We start from the raw sequence: 26,916 nt of genomic DNA on the forward strand, positions 1-26,916 counted from the left end.
CGAAAAGCACTTGACAAAAAACATTTTGATTGTTCTCGTACCGGTATTAGATGGAAATTACTTGTGCAATGGTACCAACCCATTCATGAAAACAATGTATTAAACAAAAATTTGTGATAGACTGATCATAATCTGTGTAAATCTATATATATTTCTTATAATTCTAGGTATTCAACCATGGAATGTTGACCAGCTATCTGCAGAGTGAAAATCTACTTGACAGTGTTCAACCTCTTAAGTACATTTTACAAAAGATTCTGAGAATGGCAAAAGTTATGTGAACAAATATTGTATTGGAGAAATTCTAGGTAAATGAAAGCCATTTCATGATACAGCTGAATAGCTATGAAACACAACCAATCCAGGAACTGAGTTTGTTGATCAACCAAACTTATCTTGAAGAGCTGCAAAAAAAGAATGGAACATTACCCTGCCAAACACCTGCTTCCAAACGGTAGTTCTAATTATTTCTTGTTACACGATATATTCAGTCAATTCTTCGTAAACTGTTCTTTTTCACAGGTCAATGGCAGGGGTCTTACTCACTGTCTGAAGAATGTAAGTTTAAACAAGATATTGCTTTTGATTACTTCTGCTGGTAACTTTTATATTCCTAGTTAAGATATGGCTTTTATCAAAAAGAGTTTAAACTAACATCTAACTTTTCTTCTTCTTCTCAAAAGAGCTGCTTAGGAAGTTAGCTAGAGTGACGAAGATGTGTCATAACAGCAGGATAAATGTAAAAAGCAAGTTCTGCAGCAAAATCATTGTTCCATTGCTATATATATTCAGCACTATAACAGCACTTATGTCACAAAACTTTACTTGTATCATACCATCCTCAAGATATATTGTTTACAAATAACTCCCTCTGGTGCAGGATTAATCCCTTCAATATTGCCACTGATACAGTTGGCTACACCTTCTCTGAGGTTATACCTACCACAAAAATACAACTTACCTTTGTTAGCAGTCTTGCTAGGATGAAAAACCAGGAAAGTTCCGTCATCACTTCTGAAACTGTTACTACCCACATTTTACTTCCTCGCTAGAAATTCAAACAGTACGAAAAGATGACTGTTGAATTATTACCAATCTGGGATGAAAACCATTAAAAAGGTAGGTTGAGTTTAATTTTCTGGCAGAATGTACGACTACAAGGAAATAGAACTAATCAATTTTTTAGAAGTAATTACTCTAAATTCTGAAATATTTACTATACCTTTTAGTTCATTAGTTAGAAAATATTCATACTTTCGGTTTTTATCAAAATCAGTATAGAGAAGCTAAATCAGTGACGAAAAGTTTCTTTCTGATCTTTAGTAATGTCTAACCATTGTCGAATGAAATACCTTGTGAATCTTGATGGTACCATTCCTCGCAGTAGTGGCAGACACTGGTTTAAAATGTAAAATCTGTTGTTATCTAAGAAGTAATTAACAAGATTTTCAAGTACGTGCATCTTAAATTTTCTGGCATTTGAGTGTTAGCAGATTTACTAAACTTCCTCTTCCAGGCATTTTTCTTTTCGTCTCATCATTGTGTTTAATTTGAATTTCATTTCACGTAAAGTCTATTGCATGTCTTTGTAAGCGTTCTCTCTAAATCTTTAAAGAAATCAGTAAATAATGATATGGAATTACCTCATGGTGGAAGCTTTATTGTAAATCCAGAATCGTTCAATTTTAACTAAACGTATGGTACACCACTAGTACGAAAAGCAAAATAAACTCCCATTGTTAAGCGCTTAGTTTAGTAGTACCCTTATTTTTTTTTTTGCAAGGAATAATCGTTCAAATGTAAAAGTAGGTACGCTAGAAATTTAAGGCCCGACCAAACAACAATCCCGATTTTTACCTAAAAAATTTATGTTAATAAAACTAGATAACTTTATATGAGTTAGATGCTAAATTTAACAAGAATCACGAATATGAGATTTGTTTTTATGTAGATTAATGGTTATTGAGTTATTTCAAATGTAAAAGTAGGTACGCTAGAAATTTAAGGCCCGACAAAACGACAAGCCCGATTTTTACCTAAAAATTTATATTAATAAAACTAGATAACTATACATGATTGAGATGCTAAATTTAACAAGAATAACGAATATGAAATTTGTTTTTATGTAGACTTAATGGTTATTGAGTTATTTGGAATGTAAACGTAGGTACGCTAGAAATTTAAGGCCCGACAAAACAACAAGCCCGATTTTTACCTAAAAAATTTATATTAATAAAACTAGATAACTTTATATGAGGTAGATGCTAAATTTAACAAGAATCACGAATATGAAATTTGTTTTTATGTAGATTAATGGTTATTGAGTTATTTTAAATTTAAAAGTAGGTACGCTAGAAATTTAAGGCCCGACAAAACAACAATCCCGATTTTTACCTAAAAAATTTATGTTAATAAAACTAGATAACTTTATATGAGTTAGATGCTAAATTTAACAAGAATCACGAATATGAAATTTGTTTTTATGTAGACTTAATGGTTATTGAGTTATTTCAAATGTAAAAGTAGGTATGCTAGAAATTTAAGGCCCGACAAAACAACAAGCCCGATTTTTACCTAAAAAATTTATATTAATAAAACTAGATAACTATGCATGATTTAGATGCTAAATTTAACAAGAATTACGAATATGAAATTTGTTTTCATGTAGATTTAATGGTTATTGAGTTATTTCAAATATAAAAATAGGTACGCTAGAAATTTAAGGCCCGACAAAACAACAATCCCGATTTTTATCTAAAAAATTTGTGTTAATAAAACTAGATAACTTTAGATGAGTTAGATGCTAAATTTAACAAGAATCACGAATATGAAATTTGTTTTTATGTGGACTTAATGGTTATTGAGTTATTTCAAATGTAAAAGTAGGTACGCTAGAAATTTAAGGCCCGACAAAGCAACAAGCCCGATTTTTACCTAAAAAATTTATATTAATAAAACTAGATAACTATACATGATTTAGATGCTTAATTTAACAAGAATTACGAATATGAAATTTGTTTTCATGTAGATTTAATGGTTATTGAGTTATTTCAAATATAAAAATAGGTACGCTAGAAATTTAAGGCCCGACAAAACAACAAGCTCGATTTTTACCTAAAATATTAATATCAATAAAACTAGATAACTATATATGATTTAGATGCTAAATTTAACAAGATTCACGAAAATGAAATTTGTTGTTCACCATGTTATACCATGTTAAAACCATTAGATAAATAACGGTTAGGCAACGCAGCCTCACTAGTAGTTCCCGCCAACTTTTTCTGCTATGCTAAACTTCAGACGAAGTCCGGCAGTGAAGGTGTGTAGTCACTTATCTTAAACATCTGAAGTTGTAGAAAATGCTCTTGAGCAAAGTTGTAATCACAATTTTCATTTCCCCTATAAAGGAAATTTTTTTGGTGCTTCGCATAGTGGTATAAAAAACAACAAGTAAGGTTGATTTGATCAAAATGCAAATATCAATAAAATTTAACTATAGGGATGATGTTTTAAGTTAAACTATATAGAACCGATATTGAAATTTTGTTTTATGTAAAACTTTCCATGTCCTTTTGAAGTGATTTTCCATGTCCTTTTGGAGATTTTTGTTTTTCTTTTAGAAATTTGTAGTGATGTGTAAAGAATGGTGGTTGTAGGGCAGGGGAGTCAGTCTTCTATACAATCCTGTTCCATTCTTATTATAAATAGTCTTTTTAGCCGCTGAATGTTGCTGGAACATGAATTATTGCAATTGTAGTGTTAGGACATTCAGCTTGTGATGTCTAGTTTTATTTTTATTCTATATATTCATTTGTATATTTAGTTGTAATATAAGTAAATTTCTATGTTTTATTACAGGCTGACCAGAATTACAAACACATTGTCGCGGCAGTGTTTCAACAATCATTGTTTTCAGTGCTTAGAATAATATGGCTTAGCATAACATTACTTCGGAAACACAGGTCTGTTTTAAATTTCATCTCTTAGTTAATCTTTCATTCTTAACTAGAAACAATGAACATCAAGATCTATAGTTTTCTTCATGTTATTATAGATGCCCAATGTTCCAACAGGATTTGATTGAAATGTAGGTTGAGCCCTTTCCATTATTATTATTATCAATCTTGAATTTGACAGGAAATATTGCGCATTTAATAAGTAATTAACAGGAAATATTGCAATGTTGTTAACTGATTGGACATCTGTTTGTGAACACAGACATTGTCTAAAATAATTTTTGGGTAATTGTAGTTAAATTATTTTTCTGTATAACTTATTATTATTATATTTATAATTTATTTATCTAGTTTTATTGTTTGTGTTGTTGGTGACCAGAGTTACAAACACATTTGCTCGCTCGGTGGTAGCCTTTCAATGGAATTGTAGTGGCAGGACATCTGACCGGTCTTGGATACAAATATTTATTCCTGGGTAAATGTATGTTTTGTTTAACATTTACCTTTTCTATTGAATAAAAAGGATTTTTATTATAATAACATTATCTTAATACAGACTGATCATGTATAACAACAGTTGGAGAATTGTAAACCATAGGATTGCAGGATGAGCACTAGCAATAATAAAATTAAGCAGACACAGTGAACATACAATATGGTACTATAAATTTTTTTAATAATTAGTGATACTTAATTTTAAATTCCTCATCTTGTGCAGTTTGAAAGGCAGCCAAAGTAAACACTTTAGCACCTACTCGCAAAAGGACTGAAGAATTGTCATTTAAACAATAGTGGTAACAGTTTGAATTATTCTTAATTAGTTTGCTAACATAGATTTACAGCTAACTTAATCAAAGTTGATATCTTCTTACTTTATACAATTATAGAAGACAACGAAGCATGTTAGCATTAATTCAACTTACCTGACCTAATTCTGAAGGTCGATAGGTTGAAGGGCAAATTTTTATTTCCAGGTGAGCCCGAGGTTATAGCCATTCCCCATCGATTGACCCTACGTTACTTTGATTTTTTAATTTTGTTTCCAATGGCCTGAAACAAATGAAGAACCTCGGGCATTCACAAAAAAGGAGGGGGGAGAGGAAGAAAAAAAGAATCTAGAAGATCAGTAGCTCCTACACCTGCACGCGGTGCACAAGTGTAGATTTTTTTCTTGCAATCCACGTCTAATTATTCTTAGAATTTTCGCACGTGCTTTTAGCTTTCGCAAATTGTAGATTCATCAATTGCGCACTGCATCAGCACATGGTGTAGCATCTGCACTGGTTTTGTTTAGTTGGGTAGTACGTTAAGTCTCGATTAAATAGAGAAACATAGATTAAGTTAAGGATAAGTAGGTCTAAAGCTAATTTAAGAGTTAGGCCAGTGTAAGTTAGGCGTAAGTGTAGTCCACCTCAATTCGTTACGTTAGCACAACATTATCTCAGCCATTTTCTTCACTGTTTTATTCAATTGTGTACCGTGTGTGATTTTTTAAATTAATGGTGTATACCTAGGTGGGCTATATTACTGAAGAGGACTGGTGAACAGTGAGGTTCACTGCCAAGATCCTAGCCCAAAATTGCAAGGTATTTAAAACATTTGAAGTGTCTTACCATGTTCTATGTATTACTCTATGTATAGGAGGGCTAGCAACATCACCAAGGAGGATTACTGGACCTCGAAGATTGCTGGTGAAGTTGCCAAAGATTGTCAAGTATTACCTTAACAATCATATTTATTGCCAAGGTCTGCAAGTTATTAATTTAAAAAATTTCAAGTATTAATTGATGTTTTCGTTTTTATGTATGTAGGTGGTCAACGATATTAACGAAGAAGTAACCCTGGACAACGAGGGTCGACGCCAGTCATCAAGATCATTGCCAAGCATTTGTCAGGTGTTTACCTCAAACTTTTAAATGCCTAAACATGTTAGCTTTTTGTCGTTTTAGGAGGGTCTTGTCTATGAATTGATGTTTCCTTGATATACATATAGATGGATCCACGACAGAGGGGAACAGTGAACAACGTGTGTGTGCCACCAAAATAATCGCCAAGGCCTGAAAAGTAATAATCTTTTAAGTTTTAGTATATAACCGTGTGTTTTTGTGTGTATTTAAAAAGGCTGACAGCACAAATGAGGGAGATTGCTGTATTCCGAGGATCGTTGATGGTTATTTCGGAATTATCGTCAACGATGTCAAGTTATTCATATTCAAAATCTATATATGTTATTTGTATCTGTTTTTTTTTTTTTTTTTTTTTCAATTTATATAGGGGATATCCACTACACTACCGAAGAGGACCACTGGACAACGAGAGGAATTAAGTGAAGGTTACTTACCAGAATGTTCAGGAGGCACCAGAAATTGTCATCAGGTTTAGTGTATTAACTTTAAAATTTTTAAGTGTTAATTGATTTCATTTATGTATGTGTTTTTTTTTGTATTGCATATAAGTGGGCTCATGACATAACCGAGGAAAATCAATGGACAATCAGGATTATCGCCAACCATTACAGGGTATTAACCTTAAAATTTCCATTGTTTAATCATGTGTTTTTTTTTATGTATTTAATCGGCTACAGAGGAGAGATACCTGGCATTGTAGATGTTCTGTCCAGTACTTCAAGCCCACAAGAAGGGGGGGGGGGGGGAATAGCAGATAAAATGGGTGAGTATTGCTAAATCATAATACTATGATCATAATACATTTCAAACTATTATTTGTGTGTTCAATCAGGCTCCCTGTCATTCCTTTTCCCTACCACTATTTTCCATTGAAGTACTGTGGGATATGGTTTTAACTTTAATGAGCACGTAAATTCACTACGCCTTTGCACTGTGGTTCTTTTACTGCTTTTGTTAGCTGTAATGCACCGGTTAGGGTTGTTTGTATTTAATTTACATAGTCCTTCTTTAGTCGGTATCACACTATGGTTATTACCCCACCATGTCACCACCCAACCATATAAACAACCCGCTCAACAAAACCCGACCCGATCGAAGCGGGGCTGTGAAGTTGACAAGTCCTTCTTTGACCAATTCGATGTTTTGCAACGCTGTATCAAATGTCTGCAAAAGTGCATATGAAGTTTAGTCTTCTATGAGCAGACAGTTTGTAAGAAAACCAGAAATACCGATGAATATTTGATAATTTCATATTGGCGAAGTTATATTTGGTATTTAATCAGATTTAATAATTTTAAAATCTTGAGGACGGGTAGCGATAGCGGGGGATTATAGTTCATTATGGCGACGACATCACTCCAACCAGAAAGTTTCACCACAGAATAGAATTTAAACGAAGTTATAGAAATTCTCCTTGATTTTGAAAAACAGACTAGACCTGTGAGTTGAATTTCTGTATCTTTTTGTATCTTGCTTGATCTTATGCTTTGCTTACAGGTAGATATCATTTCAGCAAGGTGCATCTCAGAACAATTGCACAGATCAGTTTCGAAACTGGCTTGTTGTATATCATGACCAAACCCTTCAGCCTTGTGGCGTTCAATGGATGGTTGTCCACCTTGACAATTTAGTCGAGGGAACAGAAGAATTTCATTTCAATTTGGTGTGGAGAAGAACTTACTCTGTAAGAAAATTATTGATTTGATTTTTTAAACCTTTGTTTTTATACATATAAATAGGTTGGGTGTTACCTCAATTATGGCTCATCAGTGCCAATTTAAGCAGGTATTGATTTCTAGGTTTAAAAGGATATAGCATTATTTAAAGATATTTATTCGTGTTGATAACTTTCAGGGTTTTAGCCATAGGGTAGCAACCTGATGTTTGTGGTTTAAGTGGCTGAGGAATTGTAGGTATTTATATTATATGGCAGGCTTTATAGTACATTTGTGTTGGTAAATGGTCCTGTTATATTTTTTCTACTTGTTTCAGGTGGCTATGTAGCAATTCTGAATGTAGTTTGAGGATTGTTATATCTGATAACACAATTGAGAGGCATTAATCATCGTAAACTTGGCTGAACAATGCAAATTAGATTGCATTGAATTTGGAATTCAGCTTCGCGGAAAGGCATAAGTTATAGGATACGTATATTTATTTCTAAAAATATTTGGAAATAGTATGTATTAATGTGATGCTTCTTTTACAGATTAATCAAAATAACAAGGTTATCCAATGAACTGCATTGGAATGTGTAGGAATGAATATTGTACTATGGATTCGAAGAAATGGTAAGTGAAGAAAAGCGAAACTAAAACCAATAGTGAGGAAAACTAAAACCAATAGCTGAGAAAGATAATTCAAGTTGAATTATAAGATAGACAATGAAGTATGTTTCAAGTATGCAATGGATTTTTTGCTGATGCTTGAAAGAGGTAAAAAAGAAAATAATGAAATAAATATGGGAAATTTATTATACTATGATGATATTAGCATATAGTAGATAAATCTGGTGATGGTTAAGATATTTTACTTCTGATTAGTAAAATGTACAAGCTGTCATTAAAAAACTGTATAAATAAGTATATATTAGCCTTAAATTTGGCACAAATGAGCAGGTTGTCAATATAATAGACTTAAAAATCTGTATGTAATTCACCAATTATGTAAATGGTATAAAACCACTAACCAGTATTTAAAAAAAGGGGTCTAATCTAATCTGGTTGTAAAAGTGACATGAATTTGTGGAAAGCTTGTAGTAAGATTTTTCATTGCACAACTCTAACAGTCATGTTTTAATATCAGTAAACAAATTAAACTTATCTTGCAAAAAATATCTGCCATTAACCATTCCTTTGTGAACTTTAACAACTGAATTTCATTCAAAACTTTGTTTTCTCTTCGTTTTAGTTTTTCACTTAGTGATATTTTCCTCGTTAAATTTTTAGTATATATTTTATATGTTACTGATGGCAACGCTGTTCTTACGTTTGAAGAGCGAGGATGTATTTTATAATGGCGTTTTTATTGTGTTTTAACACCGTGTAGATTAGAAGAACCGATTTATATTTAATTCCTGTATTTTCAATACCTGAGAAACATTGACACAACCATTTGACACTTACACATTTTATTATAATTCAAACACACATATAATTTACTCACTACACACAACACATATATACACTTTAACACCAATGCAATTTTTAGTAACTATGGGGTATCGAACCCTAATTTTCGGTGTATCCTTAATCTTCGGTGTACCTTTCCGATGCTCAACCATTGAGCTACAGTCACTTACGATTTCAATGTTTTATACCTTGAGTCAACGCACGAACATATTGTATAGTTAATATTTTAATCTTGCTATACTATTGGTCAGTCTGACCAGCTATTGCAAATATAATATGGCGTAAATGTAGAGGGTACGGCTACGGTGTCGGAAGACAGAGGTTCAAATCCAGGGAAGGGTAAAATTATCAAATGAGGATTGAAACTGAAAATAAAAACTTTTAGAATTTTACTGCCACTCAAATGTTTGAAAATGTGTAAAAGATGACGTTTCGCTATACCATTGGTTGGTCTGATCATACAATTCACAAGTGTTACAGCTTGTGTGTAGAGAACCCGGCTACGGTATCAGAAGACTTGGTTTCAAATCTTATGGAATGTTATAATAATCTGCATGCATGCAATACATATATTTATGTTTATTAAATTGTATATATTGAAAATGTGTAATAGGTTGTCTAAAAATGACTTCCAAAAATTGTTGTCGGCAGAATGTAACTCATGGCTCAATGGTAGAGCATTGGCTTCGTAAGTCAAATGATTGGGGATCGATCCCCAAAAGAGTTCAACCATAAAATAAACGATTCAAATGAGCAAATTATACAATAAGAGAGGTTTCTAAGATTACAATTGCTATGAAACAATCGCAAAAGTAGAAGCCATGATATTAAATGAAATTAATAAAATTCATCTATTATCTCTAACATTCATTAATAATCATCTCTAGAAAGCGGATAATGGCTACGGTTAAAATCCGTTGTAAATTTCTATATTCTCAATAAAGAGGAACATTATATTTACTATACTACGGTTAAAACCCGTTGTAAACTATAAAAATTTCTATGTACTCAATAAACAGAAACATATCATATTTATTGAAATTTTTTAAATTTTCGAGATGAACTTTTTGTAAAATATCCGTTCGCGTGCTTCGCACGAAGTTACCCAACTCGACTGGCCTCGTGGAATCGTGACACCTGGGAAGGTAGGAGGCCTGTGGAATCGGAAGCCTGATCTGGGAATCGAACCAGGAACCTTCGTGTTGGGAAGCGGACGCTTTGCGTTTCTGGCATCTGCCCCCCTATATCCCCCCAATGGGTTCAGGTTTTTTATTGACTTGCGCGCACTGTTACGTTATGTAAGTGGTAAAGACTTAAACTTTCCTGAAGTGTCACAAGTATCTCAATGGTAGAGCATCGACATAGTTATATGGGATTTGAACCCACGCAATTCAGCTAAGTTCGCTGTGCAGAAAGGAAAATTTTTAACAGTCTTTGCATTTAGAATGCTGCATATATATCGCAATATTTGATAGAATTCCGAACATTATGATGGTTTCTACATTTGGGATTGTTGCAGCAGTTGCATTTTTAGGAAACTTTGAATATACTATGTTGTATATTTTATTCATATGAATCTTTTATTTTATAATTGAACTCTTTTGGGGATCGATCCCTATTCATTTGACTTACGAAGCCAATGCTCAACCATTGAGCCATGAGTTACATTCCACCGACTATCATTTTTTAAAGTATTCTTTGGACTTCCTATTACACATATCCAATAAATACAATATAATACACTTAAAAGTATTTAGTATACGTTTGCCGATAGCATTAGCAGTGCGTATGATTCGAAACTCAGTCTTCTGTTACCGTAGCGGACTTTCTACACATAAGCTATAGCACTTGTGGATTGTATGGTCAGACTAACCAATGGTATAGCGAATCGTCATCCTTTACATATTTTCAAAAATTTTGAGTGAAAGTGACAGAAATTTTAATTAATTACTTTCAATTCTTATTTTTGATTATTTTACCCCTTACTGGATTTGAACCTCTGGCTTCTGTCATCGGAGCCGGACCATCTACAGATATGCCATGATACATTTACAAATGCTGGTCAGACTGACCAATAGTATATTAAGATTTAAATATTAACTAGATAATATGTTCGTGCGTTGACTCAAGGTATAAAACATTGAAATCGTAAGTGACTATAGCTCAATAGTTGAGCATCGGCAAGCTACGCCGAAGTTGAGGGTTCGATACCACATAGTTGCTGAATTGATTAGTTGTAAAAGTATAGGTATGTGTTGTGTATAATGTCAATTATATGTGTGTATGTGTATGAGTTGTAATAAAATGTGTTAATGTGAAATGATTGTTCCAGTTACAGAAAATAAAGAAAGTTAAACAAATAAATATAATTCGCTTCTTCTAATCTACACAATGTTAAATCACAAATTAAATTAATACATACAATTCCTTCGCTCATCAAACGCGAGCACAAGGTAGACACCAGAACAAATTAACATTAAAAAAATTAAGCGAAGAACAAAACAACAAAGCAAAATAATAATTCATCTTTTGCTCAAGACAGTGTGGATGCAAGACAAAGTCTTATTTGTAGCAAGATAAGCTCAATCTGTTTACTGATATTAGACCAATACAGTATGACAGAGTTTTACGACGTAAAGCCCTACTACAAGCGATGCTATAGATTCGCGTCACTTCTACAACCAAGGTTGAATTTGAATGAATTTGTAAAACATATCATTTATACTTGTTTGCTTAACAGAGGAGTGTGCAAATATGTTAAACAGTGTTCCATTTTTTTATTCTTCATAATTTATTGCGCGTTTTTTAATTTACTAATTTTATTTTATTTATAATTTAAATAATATAAATCTTTTTTTACCTACCGACTTTTGACTCAATAATTGTTATTATACCACAACATATGTACAACAACCGTCACCGATTTTTTAATCAAATATCAATATTACCATCCAATATTCCATCTCCATTAATACCTTCCACCCTAATCATTAGAAGTGCTTGATATTTTACATAGATTATTTATATTATTAGGCGATATTATTTCTTTTCCGTGCGGTAACGTATTAAATGAAACCCAATCGGAAAGAAATATTTTATAATCTACTATTCCTAATAATCTTTTTCTTATATCTTTTTTCGCTACGTCTTAAAATTTTTAATTTATGACAATAGGTCTGACTTTCCTACATACATATCACCAGTTCATTTAACAAATTTGTTATTCTAGTCAGTTTGTAAGAAAAAAACGAACATATCTAGGTTGTATACGAAAACTACATGAACTTGCATATATACATGTTCTCTGAATCACTACACCGACATGTCAAGTGATAATCTACAGTGTAGATTATTCTGCCATATCTTCCCGTTCACTTACAGTCTTCAGTATATTCTAAAACAATCAAACGTGAATTAATGCCAAATAAAGAATCGTTAACATGAAATTTGAAATATGTAACGGTATCCTTGATTTGCTTAACTTTATACACTCAGAAAAAACTGAGGTAAAAACTCAATAAAAGTTAAATGGGAGAAACAATTGATGCTGCAGCACACATACCCCCGCATGGTAATCCAGATTTACAGCCTGTTTATATTGCTCAATCTTGTCTTCAAGCCTAGCCTGTAAAATAATAGTCGGTAAGATAACACTTGAATTTGTTATTAAATATGTAATATCTGCAGAATGTGACGTGTTTTGGCACCATCAAATTTCATCGGCTTATTAAAACGGGTTGAACCGATCGACCGGGTAAATTATGCCATTCCATTTTCCAGAAATGTCCACATTCAAAACAAAACAGAAAAAATCAAACCAATTCATCCTGTGAAAAAAATTAGTGTTAATTAAAATACACCAACCCATTATCAACCGTTATACCAATGTTAGCTGTACTACATAATCTAAATACAACCATCCCTACCCGATGCATACAATTTAACTAAAGCAGTAAAAGAACCACGGGGCAAACGTGTAGTTAAAGTGCGTGCCGGTGCAAGGTGAAACCATAACCCAATAGCCAGAACATATTAGTGGGGAAAAAGCAATTGCAGGATACCAGACAAAACATACAGATAACAGTTTAAACATGAAATAAATGACAATTTAGCAATACTTAACTGAATCATCGACCAATTTTTTCACACAGCTAGTTGACTCCAGTCTCAAATCTCCTCTATAACATTCTAAAACAAACAAACAAAAAATAAGATTAAATATTTGAAATTACATGTCTAATACATAAGAATACTTGGCGATCAGCCCAACGGTACACGTCATTGTCCAATGCTCCTTTGTGTTGCTATTACCCCTTCTAAAAAAACACAAACAAAACAAAAAAAAACACGTTTTACCATGAATTTCTTAGGTTGGTACCTTACATTCCTTCGTCATTTTTCTGGAAACTAACGATGAAATAACATTGTAAAAAAAAGTAAACAAATGATGTTTTGGCAATACTTATCCATTTCATCGTCCATTATTCAACCCTCCTAGTGGGCTTCCATCTCGGGACTAGATGATCTTCAATGTGCAACATCTCCCCTCTTTTGCTTTCTAGACACATAAGATAGAAACAGCAAACACAGCATTCAATACTTGAAATTTTAAGGTCAATACCGTAAAACGCTTGGTAATAACCCTAATTTCCCAATCACCCTCCTCGGTAGTATCGCAAGACCACCGACATACATTTAAAAAACACAAATGACAGCCCAACAATGTAAAATTTTAGAATTAATACCCAAGACCAATGTCCATTTTTGGTAACTCCAGATACAAGCCTCAATTTCCAACAATCTTCCTCAATGGTGCTATTACCTCTTCTGTATACAAAAAAAAGAAAAAAATTCGATTAAAATATGCATAAACCTAAAATTATTAAATTGCATTAAATCTTAAAAGGTTGATACCTTGCAAACCTTAGCAATAATCCTGGTGTAGATTTTAGCAATAAATCTGATGTCACAGCAACGATCCTAGTCACTCACCCGTCTTCAGTGGTATAGTCTCCCTCAATATATTAAAAAAAAACGTGTTCACAAAAATTGTTAAGGTAAATACCTTACTTTGCAAATTCTTGGCGCTGTTCTAGTTGTTTCGTTGGCGATCTGCGACGTCCAACATATTCACCCCACTCCTGAATGAGCGAACAAAACAGAAAAAAATACGCTTAAATAATTTGAATTAACATGCAATAATTACAATCAAATTTAATTACAAGTTCCTGAAAACAAAAAATAGATTCGTTATGTATCAATAGGGAGGATGTTGGGATTTGTGGGGCATTGGCAAGATGTGTGAACAGGTAATAACATGGAATTGCTTGGAAATGTTTCGCGAACGAACACTACAGGTAAATTAAGGAAAATGGCCGAGGTAGTGCTGTGCAACCAGAACGAGTGAGATGCAATACACCTTACTTAAAGTAGCGCTAGTCTTAACTTAATCTTAGATTGACTTATCCTTACCACAATCTAGGTATATCTATTGCATCTAAACTTATCGTACTACCCAACTTAACACAATTCAACAACTGAACAAAACCAGTGCAGAGACTAAACCAGATACTGATGCGTTGTTAGTGCGTAATTAATGAATCTACTAGTTACGAAACCAAAACAGATTGGGGACGAGAACCAAGTGCACGTGCGAAAGTTCTGTGAATCACTACACCGGGATTGCAGGCAAGAAATCTACACTTGTTCATGGCGTGGTGGTAAACGAAGTACTGAGCCACTTCCTTTTTATTTGTCTTCCTTTTCTTCTTTTTGTGAATTGCCCGAGGTTATTCAACTGTTTTAGGCCCTTGGAAACACATTAGGTCAATCGAGGGGGAATGGCCACAACCTCTTGCTTATCTGGAAATAAAAATTTGACCTGTCGACCTTCAGACTTAGGTTCCCCTACCCTACCTTTTTCTTTCGGGAAAGCAATGACGTGGCACGTGTCTGCGAGTATTTAAGGAGGTAGCCAACGCTGAAACTTCACATTCGGACAAGGATCGTCCTGTGTAACTGTGCTGCTACAACTACATCATGGTCGCACATCAGGTATATTATTTTCTCTTGAATAGAAGTTATAATTAGTTGAAGTATTTACATTGTATGTTCATTACCTTGAGTAGAAAACGTGATTCATAAATTGTGTTATTATACATTATTAACATAATTTCTTTATACTTATACCGGTAAAGTGTCTGCGTTCTAGGTCCCACGTAAATGTAACAGAAGTTACGTCACGTTCTATGGGAGAGCTGAAAACATGAAAGAAAATTAATTGTTGAATTTAAATGAATTGTTTACAATCTAATACTCGTTAATGGTATGAGACGAAAATAATAGAAAATAATAATGCAATAGTGGAATGTGGAAGAATGATATTACCACATACTTATAATCCTTCTTAATGACCATCTGCCATGGAGATGAGCGAACGAGGGCAAAGACAACAATGTCTTGTTCGTAATTTGTGATGTTCTCCAAATTTTTAGAAGAAAAAATACAAGGCTTCTGCATGAAAAATTACTTTTGGTTATTTCTTCTTGATCACATACCATTCATTTTGTAATTTGAAAAGGAATGTCACATATTAGGTGTTCTCAAATTAAAGTTTCTGATGGTGGTAAATGTTAATATTTTCTTGGCGATATACACTCAAATATTACTTTACCATGGCTGCCTCAAATATCCAATATTTCGCGCGTCAGATGCTCGCAACATGAATGACTGTTTTCCAATCCGTGTGTGAGTAGGTGCTGAAGTGTATACTCTGGCTGCCTTTCAAACTGCATCAAACGAGGAATTGAAAATTGTTAAGTACCACTGATTATTTAAAACATTTATAGTACCATACTGTATGTTCATTGTGTCTGCTAGATTTTATTATTGCTGGTGGTCATCCAAAAACTTGTACATTATATCACATTACTGACCTGCTATTCCTGAATGTAAATAGAAATTATTAGTTATCAACAGTCTTATCAATACCATTACAGAAAAAGTGATTCTACTTAATATTCCAATGAAATTATTACAATCAAGATTTTCTTTGGCTCCCAAGTATTGCCATTGTTTGAAACCCCAATCCTTGTCAGCAAATACCAAACTTCAGCATCCTTCTCCTAATGATATTTCAGGTTCGGTAATAATCACAAGACGGTAAATGTATATTAACATATGAAATTTAGATAAATTTCCAAACTAACCTCAGATGAAGAATTTTCCCAACAATGTATTGTTCATCGTCCATGTCACTGAGCGAGATGAGGTCTGATTAGATACCTTTATTCCTTCATTATTTCAGGCATGGCAAAAAACACTTTCATTAGGAAGGCTACGGCGGACGGACGAATCTACATTTTAAAGCTCACCTTGTTTATGCTGGATGTTAGCTCAGAGAAGAAAACTGCCCTTTTGAATGCCATGCTTCATTTTTGTCTGACAAGAGATGGAAACAAACAGCATTTCTCAAACAGGCCAATGAACGGAAATTATTTGTAGGAATCTGCGAGTTAAGTTATTCGTTTACTATGTTAAGGAACTAGATATTTTTTTTTTACCTCTTGCCTAAAAATTTTGCGCCCAAATGAAGAAAGCCTTTTTCTTTCTTGTCAGTTAAGCGCCAGAAAATGCCTCATGCTTTGTTGCCATACTTTTCCAAATCAGCCGTAATGCGAAACGAAAGCAGTAGTCGGGTCTAAACAACTGATAGGCTGTGATCCGGGGCTCACCACTCTGCCCCATGCCTGGAATGGGCCATTCACGGGATGACGGGGACATTTTCTACACCGGGGCGGTGGCAAGGCTCAGTTCCTGGGTCACACCGATAGCTCTGTTGTCATTTTAGAAGATGGCGGATTCAATGAAACCACATTATTTAAAAAAAAACCTTCCGATGATCAGCCAAAAAAATGATTGCACTTTCGTAAACAATTTATCGCATGCAATTGGTTTCCGTACACCGAGTTCAACTGTCTTTTAGTGCATTAGAATCTTTAACTTGGTTCTTCTATGCCATGAAACATAAATTTTATGTTAGCTTTGAATCTAAGTCGTGTATAGCTATCCCTATTTATTGATCATCTAAGAAAGACAAAAAGTCAACAATTTTGGAAGGGGATTTCCCTAATTATTGCTTCAAATATGCACAAAACAATTGTCGCTTGGAACTTGATGAAAATAATACGTTATATTCTAAATATAACGCTGATTTCGGGAAACATATTCATTTTCTCGCCACTTCAGCTATTGCTGTAACAAACGAAGGAAATGACTGTGGGAATTTGTTCGTCTTTTCCTTGCTTGCTAACTTGAAGAAATAACCCAAATTACATTTATTTGAAATGTAATTATGGCTCAAGTTATGGTGCAACACACAGGGAGCAACCCTACCAAGAGAATAACAACTGACTGATAAGCCCAAGCTTATCTTGAAACAAAACAAACGTATGTACGGGAAACAAGTCGAAACCAAACAGAAATGCTATTATCTGGCTGAACTTGAGTTGAGGTAAACAACTTGTCAATAACAATTGCATAACGTACATTAAAATTATTGAACCAACGCGTCCTATCTCGAGGCAACGTCGACTTTGTTTGCTTCAGCTAAACAGCGCCAACAAATATAATTTAATAAATATCCCATGTGCATTATAGAAATAAAGCAGACGATATTCACAGCATATTTAGATGAAAAGAAAGGAAGGGGGGAAGCTTCAGGAAAGATAACGAGAAAATCATGCGATAAGGTATACGTGTCGAAAGTGAACAGTGCAGAGGGCAATTAGTCAAACTAGGATAAAATGCTTTACACGCAGAAAGCGTTAAAAGAAACGATTGAGATACACTGAACGGATTATTAATTGGATACAGATCATTTGACAAGCTTTCGTCAACGAGAAAAAAGTCTCATAAAAATGATTTGATGCGTAATTTTAAGGAGCAAATGAAAAAGCCTTGCTGACATTTCACAGGGATCAACAGGTAGATGACGCGATAACACATCATTATCTACATTGGACTCGTCAGTTATATTTTTTGCTTTACAGACAGATAAACTGACTGATAAACTCAAAGCGATTTCGGGATGCAAGTGAGAGTTGTTCAGTGTTAAACGGTATTTTCCAATAGAGCTCGTAAAAGTTCTCGACTCGCTACTTTCGGGTACAATTAAGTCTAAAATGTCATCAACTACTGCCGTAAATGTAGACGGCATCCAATTCGATAGCGATGATTTTTTGGGTAGTGGTGGCTTCAGCTCAGTGTTTCGTGGTAGATATAAAGGTCAAAGTGTAGCAGTGAAAAGAATTCTGAAGATCAATGGCAAAGATCAAGCAGTTAACAACGAGTTAAAGATTCTGCAGCAGTTACATCATCCCAATATAGTTAAATTTGCCCACTCCGCAAGCGATATCAACTTCAAGTAAGATTATTGTGTGATAACTTTGAATTAAAAAGAAAATTTCCATATGATTTTTGCGATTCAGTTACTTTGCTTTGGAATTATGCGACGCATCATTGGATCAGGTGTTCCTAAAAGAGGACAATCCTCGGAAATATAAAGGACCTGCATTACCAAATAATTTCGAGGTTTTCTCCCAATTAGCAACTGGTCTCAAATACATTCATTCGAAGAAACTAATCCATCGGGACATTAAACCGGAAAACATTCTCATTTCTGTGAAACATGCTAAACAAGGTAAAGACATAACGATCAAGTGGGCTGATTTTGGATTGTCACGAAAAGTGAGTGACCAAGGAACATTCACAATGAGTGGAATCAGAGGGACTCTACTTTGGTTCTCTCCAGAAGAGATGGAAATTGTGGGCAGAGACCTACGCATTGAAAAAACTAAAGGCTCCTATCAAAGCGACGTTTACGCAGAGGGCCTCTTATTCGGTTATATCCTCTTGAAAGGAAGACATATCTACGGTGAAAATCAATATGATATTGTGTTGAACATGAAGCAGAACAATTTAGCCAATATGAGTAGTAAGTTACCTTTTGAGGCAGATCATATAACATAACCATAATAGTTAAATGTCTAAATCTTTTGAAAAATAGAAATTCACCAGAAACATTTAGCACGTAACTTAATAGAACAAATGCTGAACAACACACCTGATACTAGAATTACATCTGAAGAAGTTGTTAATCAGCTTGAATCCATAAATATCAAAGTAAGCAATTCACACAAGTTTAACACCTTCTTCGTCAGTGAAATTTTAGTTTTCTAACAAAGGTTTTCCATTTAGCTGAGCGAAAAGGAAAAACAGCTTCATCAGCTGTCTACATGTCCCACAACAGATTATAGGAATAACATCGAATCTTTAATGCAACTCGGTGTCGACTTAAACGCAAAGGATGACGATGGATTGGATGCGCTTCATCTTTTGTGTCTGAACAATTCAAGTCCACATTTAATCGATGCGATTAAACTCTTGATCGAACTCGGCATCGACAAAAACGCAAAAGCCAACGATGGAGAGAATGCGCTTAATCTTTTGTGTTATAACGCTTCAAGCCCAGATTTAATCGATGCGATTAGACTCTTGATCGAACACGGCATCGAGATAAACGCAAAGGACAACGATGGATGGAATGCGCTGCATGTTTTGTGTTGTAAAAATTCAAGTCCACATTTAATCGATGCGATTAAACTCTTGATCGAACTCGGTTTCGACAAAAACGCAAAATCCAACAATGGAGCGAATGCGCTTCATCTTTTGTGTTGTAACAATTCAAGCCCAGATTTAATCGATGCGATTAAACTCTTGATCGAACTCGGCTTCGACAAAAACGCAAAATCCAACTTTGGAGCGAATGCGCTTCATCTTTTGTGTTTGAACAATTCAAGCCCACATTTAATCGATGCGATTAAACTCTTGATCGAACTCGGCATCGACACAAACGCAAAAAACAACTATGGAGCGAATGCGCTTCATTATTTGTGTCAATGGAATTCAAGCCCACATTTAATCGATGCGATTAAACTCTTGATCGAACTCGGCTTCGACAAAAACGCAAAATCCAACTTTGGAGCGAATGCGCTTCATCTTTTGTGTTTTAACAATTCAAGCCCAGATTTAATCGATGCGATTAAACTCTTGATCGAACTCGGCATCGACAAAAACGCAAAAACCAACGAAGGATCCAATGCACTTCATCTTTTGTGTCGAAACAATTCAAGTCCACATTTCATCGATGCGATTAAACTCTTGATCGAACTCGGCATCGACAAGGACGCAAGGGACAACGATGGATGGAATGCGCTTCATGATTTGTGTCGACACAATTCAAGCCCACATTTAATCGATGCGATTAAACTCTTGGTCGAACTCGGCTTCGATAAAAACGCAAAGGACAAATGGGGATACAATGCGCTTCATCATTTGTGTTCTAACAATTCAAGTTCACAATTAATGAACGAAATTAATCTCAGGATCGAACTCTTCGATAAAAACGCAAAGGACAACTATGGATCGAATGCCCTTCATCTTTTGTGTCAAAACAATTCAAGCCCACATTTACTCGATGCGATTAAACTCTTGATCGAAAACGGCATCGACAAGGACGCAAAAACCAACGATTGCGCGAATGCGCTTCATCTTTTGTGTCGAAACAATTCAAGCCCACAATTAATCGATGCGATTAAACTCTTGATCAAATTCGGCATCGACAAGGACGCGAAGAACAACGATGGATGGAATGCGCTTCATTATTTGTGTTCTTACAATTCAAGCCCACATTTAATCAATGCGATTAAACTCTTGATCGAACTCGGTTTCGACAAAAACGCAAAATCCAACAATGGAGCGAATGCGCTTCATCTTTTGTGTTGTAACAATTCAAGCCCAGATTTAATCGATGCGATTAAACTCTTGATCGAACTCGGCTTCGACAAAAACGCAAAATCCAACTTTGGAGCGAATGCGCTTCATCTTTTGTGTTTGAACAATTCAAGCCCACATTTAATCGATGCGATTAAACTCTTGATCGAACTCGGCATCGACACAAACGCAAAAAACAACTATGGAGCGAATGCGCTTCATCTTTTGTGTTGTAACAATTCAAGCCCAGATTTAATCGATGCGATTAAACTCTTGATCGAACTCGGCTTCGACAAAAACGCAAAATCCAACTTTGGAGCGAATGCGCTTCATCTTTTGTGTTTGAACAATTCAAGCCCACATTTAATCGATGCGATTAAACTCTTGATCGAACTCGGCATCGACACAAACGCAAAAAACAACTATGGAGCGAATGCGCTTCATTATTTGTGTCAATGGAATTCAAGCCCACATTTAATCGATGCGATTAAACTCTTGATCGAACTCGGCTTCGACAAAAACGCAAAATCCAACTTTGGAGCGAATGCGCTTCATCTTTTGTGTTTTAACAATTCAAGCCCAGATTTAATCGATGCGATTAAACTCTTGATCGAACTCGGCATCGACAAAAACGCAAAAACCAACGAAGGATCCAATGCACTTCATCTTTTGTGTCGAAACAATTCAAGTCCACATTTCATCGATGCGATTAAACTCTTGATCGAACTCGGCATCGACAAGGACGCAAGGGACAACGATGGATGGAATGCGTTTCACCTTTTGTGTCGAAACAATTCAAGCCCACATTTAAACGATGCGATTAAACTCTTGATCAAATTCGGCATCGACAAGGACGCGAAGAACAACGATGGATGGAATGCGCTTCATTATTTGTGTTCTTACAATTCAAGCCCACATTTAATCAATGCGATTAAACTCTTGATCGAACTCGGCTTCGACAAAAACGCAAAAACCAACAATGGATCGAATGCGTTTCATCTTTTGTGTCGAAACAATTCAAGCCCACATTTAAACGATGCGATTAAACTCTTGATCAAATTCGGCATCGACAAGGACGCGAAGAACAACGATGGATGGAATGCGCTTCATTATTTGTGTTCTTACAATTCAAGCCCACATTTAATCAATGCGATTAAACTCTTGATCGAACTCGGCTTCGACAAAAACGCAAAAACCAACGATGGAGCGAATGCGTTTCATCTTTTGTGTCAAAATAATTCAAGCCCACATTTAAACGATGCGATTAAACTCTTGATCAAATTCGGCATCGACAAGGACGCGAAGAACAACGATGGATGGAATGCGCTTCATTATTTGTGTTCTTACAATTCAAGCCCACATTTAATCAATGCGATTAAACTCTTGATCGAACTCGGCTTCGACAAAAACGCAAAAACCAACAATGGATCGAATGCGTTTCACCTTTTGTGTCGAAACAATTCAAGCCCACATTTAAACGATGCGATTAAACTCTTGATCAAATTCGGCATCGACAAGGACGCGAAGAACAACGATGGAGGGAATGCGCTTCATTATTTGTGTTGTTACAATTCAAGCCCACATTTAATCAATGCGATTAAACTCTTGATCGAACTCGGCTTCGACAAAAACGCAAAAACCAACAATGGATCGAATGCGTTTCACCTTTTGTGTCGAAACAATTCAAGCCCACATTTAAACGATGCGATTAAACTCTTGATCAAATTCGGCATCGACAAGGACGCGAAGAACAACGATGGATGGAATGCGCTTCATTATTTGTGTTCTTACAATTCAAGCCCACATTTAATCAATGCGATTAAACTCTTGATCGAACTCGGCTTCGACAAAAACGCAAAAACCAACGATGGAGCGAATGCGTTTCATCTTTTGTGTCAAAATAATTCAAGCCCACATTTAAACGATGCGATTAAACTCTTGATCGAACTCGGCTTCGACAAAAACGCAAAAACCAACGATGGAGCGAATGCGTTTCATCTTTTGTGTCAAAATAATTCAAGCCCACATTTAAACGATGCGATTAAACTCTTGATCAAATTCGGCATCGACAAGGACGCAAAGGACAACTATGGACGGAATGCGCTTCATTATTTGTGTTCTTACAATTCAAGCCCACATTTAATCAATGCGATTAAACTCTTGATCGAACTCGGCTTCGACAAAAACGCAAAAACCAACAATGGATCGAATGCGTTTCATCTTTTGTGTCGAAACAATTCAAGCCCACATTTAAACGATGCGATTAAACTCTTGATCAAATTCGGCATCGACAAGGACGCGAAGAACAACGATGGATGGAATGCGCTTCATTATTTGTGTTCTTACAATTCAAGCCCACATTTAATCAATGCGATTAAACTCTTGATCGAACTCGGCTTCGACAAAAACGCAAAAACCAACAATGGATCGAATGCGTTTCACCTTTTGTGTCGAAACAATTCAAGCCCACATTTAAACGATGCGATTAAACTCTTGATCAAATTCGGCATCGACAAGGACGCGAAGAACAACGATGGATGGAATGCGCTTCATTATTTGTGTTCTTACAATTCAAGCCCACATTTAATCAATGCGATTAAACTCTTGATCGAACTCGGCTTCGACAAAAACGCAAAAACCAACGATGGATCGAATGCGTTTCATCTTTTGTGTCGAAACAATTCAAGCCCACATTTAAACGATGCGATTAAACTCTTGATCGAACTCGGCTTCGACAAAAACGCAAAAACCAACGATGGAGCGAATGCGTTTCATCTTTTGTGTCAAAATAATTCAAGCCCACATTTAAACGATGCGATTAAACTCTTGATCAAATTCGGCATCGACAAGGACGCAAAGGACAACTATGGACGGAATGCGCTTCATTATTTGTGTTCTTACAATTCAAGCCCACATTTAATCAATGCGATTAAACTCTTGATCGAACTCGGCTTCGACAAAAACGCAAAAACCAACAATGGATCGAATGCGTTTCATCTTTTGTGTCGAAACAATTCAAGCCCACATTTAAACGATGCGATTAAACTCTTGATCAAATTCGGCATCGACAAGGACGCGAAGAACAACGATGGATGGAATGCGCTTCATTATTTGTGTTCTTACAATTCAAGCCCACATTTAATCAATGCGATTAAACTCTTGATCGAACTCGGCTTCGACAAAAACGCAAAAACCAACAATGGATCGAATGCGTTTCATCTTTTGTGTCGAAACAATTCAAGCCCACATTTAAACGATGCGATTAAACTCTTGATCAAATTCGGCATCGACAAGGACGCGAAGAACAACGATGGATGGAATGCGCTTCATTATTTGTGTTCTTACAATTCAAGCCCACATTTAATCAATGCGATTAAACTCTTGATCGAACTCGGCTTCGACAAAAACGCAAAAACCAACGATGGAGCGAATGCGTTTCATCTTTTGTGTCAAAATAATTCAAGCCCACATTTAAACGATGCGATTAAACTCTTGATCAAATTCGGCATCGACAAGGACGCGAAGAACAACGATGGATGGAATGCGCTTCATTATTTGTGTTCTTACAATTCAAGCCCACATTTAATCAATGCGATTAAACTCTTGATCGAACTCGGCTTCGACAAAAACGCAAAAACCAACAATGGATCGAATGCGTTTCACCTTTTGTGTCGAAACAATTCAAGCCCACATTTAAACGATGCGATTAAACTCTTGATCAAATTCGGCATCGACAAGGACGCGAAGAACAACGATGGAGGGAATGCGCTTCATTATTTGTGTTGTTACAATTCAAGCCCACATTTAATCAATGCGATTAAACTCTTGATCGAACTCGGCTTCGACAAAAACGCAAAAACCAACAATGGATCGAATGCGTTTCACCTTTTGTGTCGAAACAATTCAAGCCCACATTTAAACGATGCGATTAAACTCTTGATCAAATTCGGCATCGACAAGGACGCGAAGAACAACGATGGATGGAATGCGCTTCATTATTTGTGTTCTTACAATTCAAGCCCACATTTAATCAATGCGATTAAACTCTTGATCGAACTCGGCTTCGACAAAAACGCAAAAACCAACAATGGATCGAATGCGTTTCACCTTTTGTGTCGAAACAATTCAAGCCCACATTTAAACGATGCGATTAAACTCTTGATCAAATTCGGCATCGACAAGGACGCGAAGAACAACGATGGATGGAATGCGCTTCATTATTTGTGTTCTTACAATTCAAGCCCACATTTAATCAATGCGATTAAACTCTTGATCGAACTCGGCTTCGACAAAAACGCAAAAACCAACGATGGAGCGAATGCGTTTCATCTTTTGTGTCAAAATAATTCAAGCCCACATTTAAACGATGCGATTAAACTCTTGATCTAATTCGGCATCGACAAGGACGCAAAGGACAACTATGGATGGAATGCGCTTCATCGCTTGTGTAAATACAGTTCAAGCCCACACTTAATCGATGCGATTAAACTCTTGATCGAACTCGGTATTGACAAAAACGCAAAAACCATCCCCTTCTTTGGATGGAATGCATACGATCTGAGTCGGCGCAATACAAATCTTACAAACTGCAACCTGTACGAAATCTTTAAAACCTGATGAGGTGAATTTTCGGAGATATTATTTATGGCATTTACAAGGATGTCAAGGTTGTTTGAAAAGTCACAAAACGCGCTACGTTGCAATAAATGATATTCTCAGCAAAACACAGCTAACTACATAAATTGATCAATCGCAAAGAGTATTTATTTCGAACTGTAATGTCAACGCATGTAAGTTAAATAAATTAACACTCGAAAAAAAATAAGGTACTGGTCGATGGACTACCTCACAAAGTAAGGCGCATCACATCAGCTAGAATCTGATTAAGGCGAAAGTTATAACCTAAGTGAATGGACGTGTTTGAGGAGACGTAACGAAAAATTGATCCCTTTCTTTTAGTAATTACGTCTTTGATAAGGAAATAACTAGCTGTTTTTGTCCTCTCCTATCATTGCAACCACGATAGAAATATTTTTGTTTTGTACAATTAAATGGAATCGTCAAACGTAAGCATTAAACTGTCTAACTTGTCTGCGCAAAACCCTTATTGAAAACCACAGATTCCGCACAACACCATTTGAGTAGCCTAATTTATTTTCTCTTGAAATATCAACTAAAGCAAATCGTTGCCAGCGTCAAGTGAGTATTAACTGCTAGACGTGCTTGATTGTGGAGGGTAATGAAAAGGACTCTATAGATGATAGATCTGTGCTTTGTCACCATTGAATAAGCCTTCACTTAAACAATTTGTTTGTAAAATTCCGAGAAAAACGAACACAAATAAAAAAAGACAATGTGATACCTCATACAATCTAACGTGCAAGCACAGCTCTAAAACTTTGTAAAATGTAAAACCCCAATAGGAAAACTAACCTGGAAATGCTCCACACAGTCTTTGTCGAATGACAGCAATCTGCTAGACACCACACACATTTGAGAAGTAGTGCAACGTGGTCACCAATGAGCTGGTTTGTTATTCATCGTAAGCTGACGTGTAAGCAGTCAACCATTGATGGCCAATCAGCTTTTCGTGTGATGTTTCCAACATTTTAAACCGTTGGCCAGGTTCAATCTCTTCAAGTTTTAAAACCAAGTTTGCCCGTTTCATCACCAGGACTCATTACGTTCAGCAACAAACTATGCAAAAGCAAAATAAACTTATTAAAATCAATGCTTAGTGAAAAAGAACCGTATTATAAACATTCAGCTCAATACTAGAGGCTAACAAATTATTTGCAGGTGATTGCTTAGATGCAACTGTTTTTACGACAGAAATGTTTTTTTACCTAAACAAATTTAAGTCAGTAGCTGTATGACAAATGAACCAATCTGCTTCTACAAATTGCAAAGAAAAAGAAAAGGTGACAACGCTCTCACATACTGACGAAGAAGCAAAGGGAAAAGGTACATGTTCATAGGACAAAAACTCACCAGAACCACCATACTAAAGACTAACACTAAAGCAAGAACTATGGCAATCCGTTTTACCCAAAATAAAAATAAAAAATATTGGCCTTCTTTTCTGCT

At 35.4% G+C, this 26,916-nt stretch overlaps 1 protein-coding gene and 2 long non-coding RNA genes across 4 annotated transcripts; 1 reads left to right on the top strand and 2 right to left on the bottom strand.

Annotated features, from left to right (window-relative positions):
- Nucleotides 1–11,463: 11,463 nt before the first annotated feature.
- LOC132088138 (uncharacterized) lies at nucleotides 11,464–15,210 on the bottom strand. 2 transcript variants are annotated; one of them, XR_009421396.1, is made up of 4 exons: nucleotides 13,912–15,210; nucleotides 13,743–13,824; nucleotides 13,251–13,555; nucleotides 11,464–13,185 (listed from the first exon to the last, which is right to left on the bottom strand). It is a non-coding gene; the product is annotated as an uncharacterized LOC132088138 (long non-coding RNA). The 2 variants fall into 2 exon arrangements; XR_009421395.1 differs by having other exon boundaries at nucleotides 13,251–13,824.
- Nucleotides 15,211–15,253: 43 nt separating this feature from the next.
- LOC132088137 (uncharacterized) lies at nucleotides 15,254–26,807 on the bottom strand. The gene is made up of 9 exons (XR_009421394.1): nucleotides 26,676–26,807; nucleotides 26,263–26,526; nucleotides 16,560–16,831; nucleotides 16,371–16,504; nucleotides 16,206–16,289; nucleotides 16,011–16,121; nucleotides 15,854–15,941; nucleotides 15,671–15,785; nucleotides 15,254–15,510 (listed from the first exon to the last, which is right to left on the bottom strand). It is a non-coding gene; the product is annotated as an uncharacterized LOC132088137 (long non-coding RNA).
- On the top strand, nucleotides 18,155–25,540 carry LOC130699885 (serine/threonine-protein phosphatase 6 regulatory ankyrin repeat subunit B-like). The gene is made up of 5 exons (XM_059496289.1): nucleotides 18,155–18,421; nucleotides 18,486–18,991; nucleotides 19,064–19,179; nucleotides 19,255–19,283; nucleotides 20,610–25,540. Exons 1-5 carry the CDS (start codon nucleotides 18,180–18,182, stop codon nucleotides 25,216–25,218), a joined length of 5,502 nt encoding a protein of 1,833 aa, XP_059352272.1. The 5' UTR covers nucleotides 18,155–18,179; the 3' UTR covers nucleotides 25,219–25,540.
- Nucleotides 26,808–26,916: the final 109 nt, after the last annotated feature.

Source organism: Daphnia carinata, chromosome 7, assembly GCF_022539665.2.
Source record: "Daphnia carinata strain CSIRO-1 chromosome 7, CSIRO_AGI_Dcar_HiC_V3, whole genome shotgun sequence".
NCBI lineage: Eukaryota > Metazoa > Arthropoda > Branchiopoda > Diplostraca > Daphniidae > Daphnia > Daphnia carinata.

What these genes read in the sequence shown, in the direction of transcription:
- LOC130699885 (XM_059496289.1), top strand. Translation starts at nt 18,180, where the DNA reads ATGTCATCAACTACTGCCGTAAATGTAGACGGCATCCAATTCGATAGC. An exon ending in CAATTTAGCCAATATGAGTA is followed by an intron (nt 18,992 to 19,063) that starts GTAAGTTACCTT and finishes TTTGAAAAATAG; the next exon opens with AAATTCACCAGAAACATTTA. An exon ending in AAGGAAAAACAGCTTCATCA is followed by an intron (nt 19,284 to 20,609) that starts GCTGTCTACATG and finishes TGCGCTTCATCT; the next exon opens with TTTGTGTCGAAACAATTCAA.